Genomic DNA, 13,177 nt, shown 5'->3' with positions numbered 1-13,177 from the left:
GGAATTCAAAACCTCCGATAGTAATAGTTGAAATTTTTCCAATAGAATTAATATTATGAACTTGAGGTTGTTTCTTTGAAAAGTGTACCGTATGCTCATTACCATTAACAACATGAAACGTGACATTGCCTTTGTTGCAATCAATAACAGTTCCTGCAGTATTCAAAAAGGGTATACCAATAATGATCGACATACTGTCGTCCTCAGGAATATTAAGAATAACAAAGTGTGTGTATAAGATTCGGCCGTCCGCGCGGGTGTATAAGATTTGAGACCCCGGGTGTAGATGCTCTAAGTGTGCGCTTGGTGGTATGCTTATCTTGGTCGCACCACATGTTTCTAAAAAGATTACGTGCGTTGGTTATTTCTGAGTTTTCCCGTCGGTAGGGTAAATAACCACGTCGACGGCCAGCCGCAGAGAATCAAGCACATCCACCGCAAAATCACCAACAGATTCCCCTCGCAGTGTGTCAGTGTCCTCGTGCGTCCCACAGCCAACGGATTTCAACCCCACGGCGTCCAATCACCGTGCCACCACTGCCCCATCGCCACCTCCCCCCGCCCGTACCCGCGTACCACGGTACCACCACCACCACCGTAGCCTAGCCAGCACAGTGCAGACGGCCGCCGCGGCCTCAACCTAAAAGGCAGGCAGTGCAGCGCCGCACAACAACCCAGCCCCAGCTAGCGAGCGAGCAATCACAGCGCAGAGCGCAGGGGGCAGAGCCGCACGCGTAACAAACCTAGCACCAGCAGCTCCGGGGAAAAAGGCCTCCGCGAGAAAAGTGAAGAAGGAAAACAAAAAAAACCAACGCCTCCGCCCTCCTCCTCCCGCACCACCCCTCCGCCCTCCTTCCTCCCCCCTCTCTCCATTCCTCGCCCTCCCCCACTTCCGCTCGATCTCTCTCCCCAGCTCGCCAGCCGCCTCCTCCCCTCCCAAACCCCTCCCCGCGCTCCCCGCGCCTGGATCCCGCCTACCCTCGCCGCCGGGCGGCCGCCGGCTCCGGCTTCTTCGGGCGTGCACCAGCCGAGGTCCCATTGGCGCGGGCCGCTGTAGGCAGGCCGTGGGCGTCGAGTCTCCGGGGGGCGGGGCGCGATGAGGAGGGCCGTGGGCTGACGCCGATGATGTCGGACGCCTCGTCGGATCTCGGCGGCGGCAGGGCCGGGCCCGTGGAGCGCGACATCGAGCAGGTGAGCGGCCCCGACCCCCCCGCTCGAATCGCTGCGGAATTCCCGCTTCTCGCGCGGTCGGGAGACCCGGATAGTTGGATGTAGATGCATTTGTGTTGTCCGTGTGTTTGTGTGCTCGCGTCTGTGGTGCTCAATTCTGCATCGCCGGTGGCCGCAGCTGTCCCCGGAGATTGAACGGCCCGTAATTCGGGGAACTAAGTATGGAGATTCAGCTGTGCTACAGTTAAGAGCTGTAACTTTTGGCGTCTTGGGTTGCAGATGTCCCAAGGGATATTGATTTGCCAGTGACCACTTTTTTGGCAGCTGGTTGTTAGGTTGTTTGCTACTAGTTGCTACGCTTCTCATCGAATTGGCTCATATGCAGCTCTTTTGATCCAACAGGGAATATGTTAGAACTTAGAATTGCACCTCACTTTTTTTTTGTGTCTTCATTTATGTTGTGCTCAAAGTATTGAGCTCTCTTACGTGAGTTTCCTTTCAGAGGTTGGGCAACGATGAGTTGGATCAGTACTGCATGTGCTTATTTCTGACAGATAATTGCCCCGTGATGGGGTTAGTAAAATTCCTTGCCCCTTTATCGAGATTGCTTTATTCTCCGACCATATGCCTGACATAGTGAAGAATACGGATACGAAATGCAGCTGTTCTGACCCTACGATATACCAAACACGCACACGCTCATGCATAGTCGAGTGAAGCCAAATTTCCCCTATGGCATTTTGTGCTTTTTCACCAACTGAAAGCACATATCTCTTGTGGGAATTGTTGGTTCATGTGGCATATATTGATAAAATGACATCTTGGCACATCCTTCCATGTTCATTGTTTATCTGTTCTATTGTGTATCGAGAAGTTTGAATACTAGTCTGATCCTCTCTCGATCTTTATTGATTTATATTGCAGTCCCATAATTTGTTGTTCCTTTTCCGTTTCTACGTTATATGGCACCGCTTGAAATGCCAGTTAAAATTGAAAACGTCAATGGGCACATTTGAACGCGTTTGATTGTTCAATGGTGTTTTAAGGCTTCTCCTTTACATACTATAAAATTACCACTATTTGGCAGGATAGTATTTTTAGACGCTAGTTACTGATGCTTGATACAACCTTGTTCCCATTGTTACCGCAGGCCATCACTGCTCTCAAGAAAGGAGCATACCTGCTGAAGTATGGACGTAGAGGGAAGCCAAAATTTTGTCCCTTCAGGCTTTCCAATGTGAGCTTATTAATTTGCTCCATCACAGAATTTTCAAGTCCTTTATGTTTGCCCCATCTCATTTATGAATATCTTTGACACTCTTTTTGCTTCTCCAGGATGAATCTATATTGATTTGGTTCTCAGGGAAAGAGGAGAAGCAACTAAGATTGAGTCATGTGTCTAGAATAATTCCTGGACAGCGAACTGTGAGTTGCTATTTCAACAAAACCCAAATTTGGGAGACAGATTTGATGGATATCATGCTCTACTGTTACGATTCATAATATTGGCTGAAGCAACTATATTTCATTTTGCTCGTTTACTCCTGGTGCTAGCTCCTGAATATTCCATGGGGCTTTCTTCAGCTTTTACCATGATGTGATTCTTCTTCGTTTTAGAGAGAGCTTGCTGCTAATTTATTTTCACTGTGCTCGATTCCACTAATTCACAAGAAGTTCCTATAGATACAAAGCATTTATGATCCAACATTGATAAAACTTTATGGCAAGAAGAGATAACATCATTCTTTCCTGCAAAAATTAAGTTGAATAAACTTCTCAAAGTCCACTTACGAGATCATCTTCTGCACTCAGATATTTAGCGAGGAGGTTCTACTATTCGGAATTGCTGCAAAGCTGTCCTGATATAGTACTTTTTTTGTGATACAGGCGATTTTTCAGAGGTATCCACGACCTGAGAAGGAATGCCAGTCATTTTCTCTCATATCCCATGATAGATCATTGGACATTGTAAGTCATTCCAGTCATTCATGTGTGATGTAACATGTTCGCTTGTTTGCCAACTTTGTTGCATGCTAAATTCATTTGTTAGTCTATATCACCAGCTAATCAATTTGGTAATTTGGTTTTGTCATGAAAAACAGATATGCAAAGATAAAGATGAAGCTGAAGTGTGGTTTGCTGGGCTAAAAACACTGATATCACGTAGTCACCAAAGAAAATGGAGAACAGAATCAAGAAGTGATATGCTTTCCTCTGGTACAACTAGTCCAAGAACTTACACGAGAAGGAGCTCTCCCTTGAGTTCTCCTTTCAGTAGCAATGATAGTGTCCACAAGGTATTTTCCGCCATCCACCCAGCTCATCCATCTTCTCAACACTCTCTTGTTGTGTGCCGGTCAGGCTGCACTGATCAACCCAAACTCTTCCTCCTTCATGTACTTTGATCTTTTCCATTTTTGTGTTTGATGCTACTGGCTTAAGACTCTTTTTCTGAGAAACCTCTGGCTTGAGATTTGAACGGCCACCAAACTTGAGTTGGCAACCATGATACCCATGTTGTATTTTATGGTCTGTACATTCTATATCACATACTGGTTTGTGGCAGCAAAATAAAAATAAATAAAAGTATTTTTTCCTTCATGAAGTCAAAATATATGAAATAATATCCGTGTTCAAGCATGGCAGATCATGCTATTCCCATTTTATTTCTGCTGTCTACATCAATTATTATAGAAAACAATCTTTAACAATTGAACTGCAACAGGATGGCAGCGAAAATTATCGACTCCGGAGTCCATATGGGAGTCCACCAAAGGTTGGCTTGGACAAGGCCTTCTCTGACATTGTATCATATGCAGCCCCACCTAGACCCTTCTTCCCATCGGATTCTAATGTTGGATCAGTTCACTCTGTGTCTTCTGGGCACTCAGATAACACAAATGGGAACTCGAGGGGCATCTCAATGGATGCTTTCCGAGTTAGTTTATCAAGTGCTGTCAGTTCATCAAGTCATGGTTCTGGTCATGATGATGGTGATGCTCTAGGTGATGTTTTCATTTGGGGAGAGGGAACTGGAGAGGGAATTCTTGGTGGTGGCAATTCAAGGGTTGGAAGTTCCTCGGGTGCAAAGATGGATTGTCTTGTACCGAAGCCATTGGAGTTTGCTGGAAGGCTTGATGTGCAGAACATTTCATGTGGAGGAAGGCATGCTACACTTGTCACTAAGCAGGGAGAGGTCTACTCTTGGGGTGAGGAGTCAGGTGGGCGTCTTGGTCATGGTGTGGACTGTGACGTGCCCCAGCCAAAACTTATCGATGCTCTTGCTCATATGAACATTGAGCTAGTAGCATGTGGTGAGTACCATACTTGCGCAGTCACGCTCTCTGGAGATTTGTACACATGGGGAAATGGCACCTTTAATTTTGGACTTTCAGGTCATGGGAATGAAGTCAGTCATTGGATGCCCAAAAGGCTCAATGGACCATTAGAAGGCATACATGTTTCGTCTATTTCATGTGGCCCTTGGCACACGGCTGTAGTAACATCTGCAGGTCAGCTATTCACATTTGGAGATGGCTCTTTTGGAGTTCTAGGTCATGGAGATCGTCAGAGTATTTCGGTACCAAGGGAGGTGGAATCCCTGAAAGGGCTACGGACTGTTCGCGCAGCTTGTGGTGTGTGGCACACAGCCGCCGTTGTTGAAGTTATGGTTGGGAATTCAAGTTCCAGCAATTGTTCTTCTGGCAAGATATTTACATGGGGTGATGGTGATAAAGGTCGTTTGGGACATGGTGACAAAGAAACAAGACTTGTCCCAACATGCGTGGCTTCTTTGGTTGAGCCTAACTTTTGCCAAGTAGCTTGTGGTCATTGTTTCACGGTGGCACTAACAACCTCAGGGCATGTGTACACAATGGGAAGTTCTGTCTATGGTCAGCTTGGAAATCCACAAGCAGATGGCATGGTTCCTGCGCGTGTTGAAGGAAAGCTACATAAAAACTTTGTGGAGGAGATTTCATGTGGCGCTTATCATGTTGCTGTTTTGACTTCCAGGACAGAGGTGTATACATGGGGTAAAGGTGCTAATGGCCGGTTAGGACATGGTGATACTGATGATAGGAATTCTCCTACACTAGTTGAAGCTCTGAAAGATAAGCAAGTCAGGAGTGTTGTTTGTGGAATTAACTTCACTGCAGCAATATGCATTCACAAGTGGGTGTCTGGAGTTGATCAGTCCATGTGTTCTGGATGTCGCTTGCCGTTTAACTTGAGGAGAAAACGGCATAATTGCTACAACTGTGCTCTTGTATTTTGTCATTCCTGCAGCAGTAAGAAATCTCTGAAGGCTTCATTAGCACCAAACCCAAACAAGCCTTACCGTGTCTGTGATAGCTGCTACGGTAAACTTAATAAGGGACCTGAGACAGATAGGTATTCTTCAGCAAAGCGCGGAGCTATCTTACAAGGGTTCAATGATTCTATCAATGATGATTTGGAGACAAGATCAAATGTCCAATTGTCTAGATTGTCATCAATGGAATCCTTCAAGAACATGGATAGCAGATATTCAAAGAAAAATAAGAAGTTTGAATTTAATAGCAGCCGTGTTTCCCCTATTCCAAATGGCAGCTCTCACTGGAGCGGGCTCAACATTTCTAAATCTTTTGGCTCATCAAAGAAATTTTTCTCAGCGTCGGTTCCTGGATCAAGAATTGCTTCTAGGGCAACGTCACCTGTCTCAAGAAGAACAAGCCCTCCTCGATCTACAACTCCAACACCTACCTTGGGTGGTCTAACATCTCCTAGAGTTGTTGTAGATGGTGCAAAGCCAATAAAGGATAGTGTAAGCCAAGAGGTTATACATTTGAGATCGCAGGTACAGATCTTGATGTTCTCTCTATTCAATCGGTATTTCTAACTTTTGTCCATATAAGTAAGTAGTATGATTCTATGCATTATTGGTTATCATTCTCCAACTGTAACTCGATGAAGCAGTCATACGAAACCATCAACTCCTAAATGGAAACTCAAAATATCTGGCATAAACTCACATGACAGTAAAGAAGTTTGTACACGCTACTGTTTTTCCTTCTGCTCTCTTTCTTTTATGACTGGCTCAGTGTCCAGTCACAGGAGCAAGGTAGAAAGATATTCATGGAACTGCCATTATTATCACAGTAGTTTTCTTTGTAGACTGATAGACCATTATATATGACAGTAACTTGTGAGAATTTGTTTACTTCTGGAGGTTCTAATCAAGTTCAATGTTTCAGGTGGAAAATCTTACCCGGAAGTCCCATCTACTGGAAGTTGAATTGGAGAGAACAACTAAACAGTTAAAGGAAGCTATTTCCATTGCAGGGGAGGAAACTGCGAAGTGCAAAGCTGCAAAAGAAGTAATCAAGTCGCTCACTGCACAAGTAAGATTCCTTATCTGTGAGGATGTTGTTTTCTTATATTACAGCCAGAACCTACTGTACAAACAACCAAAAAATAACAATACAAGTACATTTTCCCACCAAATCTGATGAAATTGAATGGCTAAAAACCAAGAAATCTGTAGATTGGTCAAAGGCAGTTTGCTTCCTTTGACGGATCCAAGCACCTCATAACTCTTCTGGGTTTTGAGCCTGTGACTTATCTAAATGATGTTCATGTACTATGGAACTAAATAAGGCAACCATACTACTTTAGTGGAGTTGCAAAGGGCGCAGACAAAATAAGTGGTTTGGGGATGTTTTCTATTAACAAACAACAACAGGACATGATGATTTTAAAACTTGAATGATGATACAGTCTAACATGCGAACAATTATTTTTTCTACCATAGTTGAAGGGTATGGCAGAGAAGCTACCTGAAGGAGCAGGAGCAGGAGCAGGGGCAGGGGCAGGGGCAGGGGCAGTTAAGCACAGTAGACTGCCACCACTTTCTGGAGTGCCTGTTAATGACGTATCAATGGCAACTGAGAATTTAGGTAGCCCAAGAAATTCAGGAGAGCCATATTTGAACGGGTCTAATGGGTTGATTGTTTCTAATGGACCAAGTTCAGTTAGAAATAAGACTCACCTGGAAGTTGGCAAGAATGGAACCAAACAGCCCGATTCAGACTCTAAGCCTGAGTCTGAATGGGTAGAGCAAGATGAACCAGGGGTCTACATCACCCTTACTGCCCTACCTGGAGGGGCTAGAGATCTTAGGAGGGTACGGTTCAGGTAAATTCCTTCATTCCCATTCAAAATGCAACTATAAATCAGCTGAAGGACTTGTCTATTGGATGTTTATGGGCACATTATTTATACATTTGATTAGTGTAGACTGTCAGACAATGTTCAGCACTTTGTTAATTTGATGTGAGGTAGTATAGCAACTGACCTTTTTTCTGGTCTATCGTATAAGATTCTTTAGTTATTTGGAACAAATTGTTGTTCTGTGTAGGCGTAGCTATATGACAACCTGTTTAATTATGAAGTTATTCACAGATTAATTATATACTCCCTCCGTTCACTTTTGTAAGACGTTTTAGACATTTAAGACAGCACCTAAAACAGTTCAATTTCAGCTGTCCTAAACGACTTACAAAAGTGAACAGAGGGAGTAACTAATTCTAGATATGAGAAGTTGTATTTGTATTTTTATAGGACTGATTTTCGTACACATTTTTTGTCTGCTGGACATGAAGGATCGAAGAAAAATTGCAATGATTTCGTGAAGTCGACTCTACCGCTTAGAAACTAGGACGTGTCTAGGTGGCAGCCGTTGGCTCATTAGTAGCCGTGAGCAAACAGCGCGAGCAAACACCACTTAAAATGAAAGTACCGGCCCCCGCCTGACAAAAAAGGAAAACATGTCTGGTCCTCCAGTGGATATTTTTCCACACACAAACACACACACACACCCCATGTATAAAACCTGTCCAATTAATTTCAATACAGTTATTTTAAAAAGCTGTAACATTTGAACCAAGCGTGGAATTAAGATCCGTTTTCACCCATAGTTTCCTTGCGAGTTGCTCTCCGAAACTAGATCCCATATTGGTACCTTTTGACAGACTTTTCCTAGAAACAATTTTAGTGCTACTATAGGAAGCAACTTTAGTGCTTTAGTGCTATAAGAAGCAACTTCCTGTTTTGTGAAAGTTGCCTGTCGCTACTAATTAGCTGCATGCAGTATTGTAGAAGCTGTCTACCATGGTTTCTGAGTTGCCTATCTAGGAAACCAAGCAGTTCACAGTTTATGAAGTTGTCTTCCGGTGATGTTCCATCACTGTGAAAGTTGCATACCATGGTTTTCCGGTAATGCTGAATTGCCTACCATTGCTAATTAGTTGCATATAGCACTGTTAAAAGTTGGCGATGTTGCTAAGTTGCCTTGCCCTCTATCTAAGTTGCTTATACCGTACTAAAAATTACTGTAGGCAACTTAGCATAATGTTAGGTTATTCACTGGTCATGGTAGACAACTTAGAGAAAAACACTAGGCTACCTGGTAGCCATGGTAGCCATCTCAGGGCAAACATTGTTCTAACTGGCGTCATGCAAGGCAACAACACAGAGTAGCTTCCCGTAGCACTGGAAGTTGTTTCTAATAGCACCAAAGTTGCTTCTGGAGAAAAGCTCATCGAAACATATCAATATGAGATCGAAGGCCCAATGGTGAAAATGATCGTAATTCCAATGATTGGTCCAAAAGTTATAGTAGCATTTTCAAATTTCGAAAAGTGGAATTGATCTACCAAAATAGTAATGCATGTGGTGCAGCATGGGCAGGACTGCAGGTGCTTTTTCCTTGCATGTGCCAATCATCTTTTGCTATTTTTGGTAAAAAAGGGAATCAACTTTGGTGTGGGCTCTATATGTATAGCCAAAAAGTACAGCTGCACTTCTAAGAATTAGGGTAGAAACTAATGTTCTGTTGAGATTTTGTGCTATTTAAAAGCTTATTGTAGTTTCTCGAGTTTGATCTTTGCAGCTTTTCACTCGTTTCTATTTCTGTGTGCAGCCGGAAGCGTTTCAGCGAGACGCAAGCAGAGCAATGGTGGCAAGAGAACCGGGCAAGGGTATACGAGCTGTATAACGTTCGTGTGGTGGACAAATCGGTCGCCAGTATTGATAGTGATGTACCTCACTGACATAGAGCATGTGTTTGGTTGCGAGGTTAATTAGGGCCTGAAAGAAAGAGGGCTGCTGTTTGGAAAATGTGGGCTTGCATTTTCTTTTACACCCTCTTCCTCCTTTTTCTTGTGTGGAAAATAGATTGCTCAAGGAGAAGTGATGTAAATGGTTCGTGGCAGCCGGCTAATCTGCCCTGTAAATGCATAAGCAAGCACACCAATTTAGAGTTTGTTCTTCCTAATTTTCCATTGATCCACGAATATATAGGTCCAACAGCTGAGCCAGAGATAACGGGTGCAGAACATTTCGGATGCTAATTGTAGATTGAGATGCGAATTAGCCATGCAAGAGTTAAGCTTTATTTTCATTGTGCTGAGTGCCTTTTGTCATTTTTGAATTTCTACCATCATGCCTGCCTGCTTTTTGTTTCATCCAGTTTTGTTGTAAACTGCACATATGTCTGGTGTGCTTTCCAGTTATCCAAATTCTTAGGGAAAAAAACTCGGTGGAGAGGAAAGGAGTGCATTTGTTTCGTCCACCTCAGCTGGCATGGTATGGAGAACGGTTTGTTTGGCCGTGATCGATGTTTCCCGTCTCTTGCATTTTACCGACGATGGCTGGCATACGCTGATGCTATGCGATTTTGCGGAGTGTCTTGTCGTCGACAACATAATCTGGGTGTAGCCAGGAGTCCAAGTAAGAAGAGAAGTCTCCTAGTATGTGCCCCGACCACACGTCAAGAAACAAGAGCCGATTTAGATTTGGTTAAGCGCGCGCGGTTAGGTCCAACCGCCAAGACACAGCACACAACACAAATGACACCAACATTCAGTTAGGTCACAGTAGCTCACAAGTCGCAACGCCCCCTCACCCATACAGACACCATTTCCGTCACTCTTTGCTCACTTCTGCCTTCCATTCCTAGCGTCCACCTTGACCGGCGATCACCTACTAGAAGATCTTAACCCCTTGTACCACCAAGAATTAACATTTATAGTTGCAATCGGTCTGAACACCATTGCCTCTGTTCTAGAAGCGCATCAGCTAGCTACGAACAATCTCAACCCATGGCGAATCGTGGCGTGCGTGCAAAAGTGCACAACACGTTCAAGAAAACCGATTTCTAGTAGTACCGCTTCCTTAAGAGAGCTGCTGATTGTCGAGGCTATTTGTAGTTTCTCAAGCTGTTTCCCGCTCATCTACTGCTTCCGCAATCCACACATCGACCCCTCTCACGCGCACTCGCGGCTCGCCTCGCCCGCAGCCATGGATCAGGACCTGTCGTCGGAGCTGGACCCAGCGCTCCTCCTCTCCACGTCGGCGTCCTCGTCGTCGCCGCAGGACTCCGCGTCGCCGTCCTTCTCCTTCTACCCGCCCTCCCCTCCGGAGTACACCCTCGCCGTCACCAACCTCTCCTGCCCAGCGCCGCGCCGCGCCAACGCCACCCTCCTCCCGAGGTTCTTGCCCTCCTTCTCCGCGGCCCCGCCCCCCGCCGCCGAGGGGCTCCTCAACTCCGTCTCCTTCATCGCGTCCAGCTCAAGCATCCTGGCCGTCGTGGGCCCCAGCGGCGCCGGCAAGTCGACGCTCCTCCGCATCCTGTCCGGCCGCGGCACCGGCTCGGAGATCGCCAAGGCGCCCACCGTGTGCATCAACGGCAACGCCGTCACCTCCCGCGCGCAGCTGCGCCGGACGTGCGGCTTCGTGACGCAGGACGACAACCTCCTGCCGCTGCTCACCGTCCGCGAGACCATCCTCTTCGCCGCGCGCTTCAGGCTCGGCTCCTCCGTGACCGCGCGGGAGCGGCACGAGCGGGTGGAGGCGCTCATGCAGGAGCTAAGGCTGTCGGAGGTGGCCGACAGCTACGTCGGCGGCGGCGGTGGCGAGGCCATGTCGCCGTCCCGCGGGGTGTCCGGGGGCGAGCGCAAGCGGGTGTCCATCGCGGTGGACATGGTGCACGACCCGCCGGTGCTGCTGCTGGACGAGCCCACGTCGGGGCTGGACAGCCGGTCGGCCGTGGACGTGCTGGCGCTGCTGCACGAGGTGGCGCGCGCGCGGCGGCAGGTGGTGGTGCTCAGCATCCACCAGCCCAGCTACCGCATGCTCGGCTACATCTCCTCGCTGCTGCTGCTCTCCCGCGGCGCCGTCGCGCACTGCGGCTCGCTGAGGTCGCTCGAGGACGCGCTGGCGAGGCTGGGCCACAAGATCCCCGCGCAGCTCAACCCGCTGGAGCTGGCCATGGAGGTCACCGAGCAGCTCCAGGCGGACCGCGCCAAGTTCGCCGAGCTCAGGGACAGCGACCAGTACGAGGAGGAAAGGGAAAGCCCCGGCGTCGCCAACGGCAGCCTTCAGGTGCCCGAGCACGGGTACGGCAGCCGCGCCGTGGAGGTGGCGGCGCTGACAGTGCGCTGCTGGCGCACCATGTACCGCACGCAGCAGCTCTTCGCGGCGCGGGCGGCGCAGGCGGTGGTCGGCGGCCTGGGCCTCGGCAGCGTCTTCTTCCGCGTGCGCGCCGACCCGGACGGGCTGGCGCTCCGGCTGGGCCTCTTCGCCTTCAGCCTCAGCTTCCTCCTCTCCTCCACCGTGGAGGCGCTGCCCATCCTCCTCCACGAGCGGCGCGTGCTGATGCGCGAGGCCTCCCGCCGCGCCTACCGCCTGTCCTCCTACGTGGTGGCCAACGCGCTGGTGTTCGCGCCGTGCCTGCTCGCCGTGGCGGTCCTCTTCTCGGCGCCCGTGTACTGGCTGGTGGGCCTCCGCGCCTCCCTGGCCGCCTTCGGGTTCTTCGTGCTCGCCGTGTGGCTCATCGTGCTCATGGCCAGCTCCCTGGTGCTCTTCCTCAGCGCCGTGTCCCCGGACTTCATCCTCGGCAACTCGCTCATCTGCATCTTCCTGGGCGTCTTCTTCCTCTTCTCTGGCTACTTCATACCCAAGGAGAGCATCCCGAGGTACTGGGCCTTCATGTACTACGTGTCCATGTACAGGTACCCGCTGGACCTGCTGCTCATCAACGAGTACGGGGGCGGCGCCAGGGACAAGTGCGTGGCGTGGGTGGGAGGGGACGCCATGAACGGTGACGGCGTTTGCTTGAGCACCGGAGGCGACGTGCTGAGGGGGAGAGGGGTCGACGAGGGCATGAGGTGGGTCAATGTGGGTGTCATGCTGGGCTTCTTCCTCGTGTACAGGATCATGTGCTGGGCTGTGCTGGTGAGGAGGGCGTCCAAGACCACTCTCTGATCCTTCCTTCTTTCCCTTGTTTTTGTTTGTCAGCTTCATTGGTTTGGATCATATATACAAGCCGCGTTATTTGTTTGCTTTTGTCCTGTAGTTTGCTCTTTGTTTAGATGTGTTGAGTAAGAAGTGCAATGCAAGTTTGCACTCATGTGTGTAAAATGCTTGATTTGGGTTCATGAAAAGAAAATTTCAACCTGTCTACCTGAACTACGGGCGCTTCTATTCATTGGGCTGATAATCGACATGGCACCCGTACGGTTGGCGTGCGGGTAATGCTCCCCCAAACTCGTATCCGTCCCAATATTTTTCTCTTAAATCGATACCTGTGCCCGCACCTCGGGTTTTGTATTGTTCCCATACCCATAGCCAGCCACGCGTAATAACCGTGGGTAAAATTACCAATCTCGTTCACCTTTCAATTCACATTTTACCATGTATAAATTTCAGCATTTTAGTATGTAAAACACAACATTTCAACATGCATATTTAGCATTTCAGCCCAGACGAGTTGGGGAGATGGGGTTTGTGTTCTATGAGTGTGACGAGGCAATGGATGGGTGAGGGGAGAGTATTTTGTGTGTGGGTTGTGGCTGTTAGGCTAGGGTTTTAGGGGACCTACATGTTAGATGTGGTAATATACGGGTAGGTGGGTACACGAGTATGTGTATTGTCTTCCTGTACCTGTACCCGGCTTATCCGTTTGGTG

General features: G+C 48.0%; 1 protein-coding gene across 1 annotated transcript; it reads left to right on the top strand.

Annotated features, from left to right (window-relative positions):
- Nucleotides 1-681: 681 nt before the first annotated feature.
- On the top strand, nt 682-12,678 carry LOC123054117 (PH, RCC1 and FYVE domains-containing protein 1). The gene is made up of 11 exons (XM_044477812.1): nt 682-1,191; nt 2,321-2,407; nt 2,506-2,595; nt 3,058-3,138; nt 3,273-3,467; nt 3,896-6,007; nt 6,405-6,551; nt 6,962-7,344; nt 9,131-9,188; nt 9,720-9,807; nt 10,241-12,678. Exons 1-11 carry the CDS (start codon nt 1,123-1,125, stop codon nt 12,472-12,474), a joined length of 5,544 nt encoding a protein of 1,847 aa, XP_044333747.1. The 5' UTR covers nt 682-1,122; the 3' UTR covers nt 12,475-12,678.
- Nucleotides 12,679-13,177: the final 499 nt, after the last annotated feature.

This window comes from Triticum aestivum, chromosome 1A (genome assembly GCF_018294505.1).
Source record: "Triticum aestivum cultivar Chinese Spring chromosome 1A, IWGSC CS RefSeq v2.1, whole genome shotgun sequence".
NCBI lineage: Eukaryota > Viridiplantae > Streptophyta > Magnoliopsida > Poales > Poaceae > Triticum > Triticum aestivum.
Note: the sequence above shows the minus strand (reverse complement) of the source record. Positions and strands in the feature narration are given on the sequence as shown.

Excerpts from the sequence above, each read along its gene's own strand:
- LOC123054117 (XM_044477812.1), top strand. The coding sequence starts at position 1,123 with ATGATGTCGGACGCCTCGTCGGATCTCGGCGGCGGCAGGGCCGGGCCC. Across the intron at positions 6,552-6,961 it reads TCAAGTCGCTCACTGCACAA|TTGAAGGGTATGGCAGAGAA; the intron begins GTAAGATTCCTT and ends TTTCTACCATAG. Across the intron at positions 9,808-10,240 it reads CTGGCATGGTATGGAGAACG|TTGCAATCGGTCTGAACACC; the intron begins GTTTGTTTGGCC and ends TAACATTTATAG.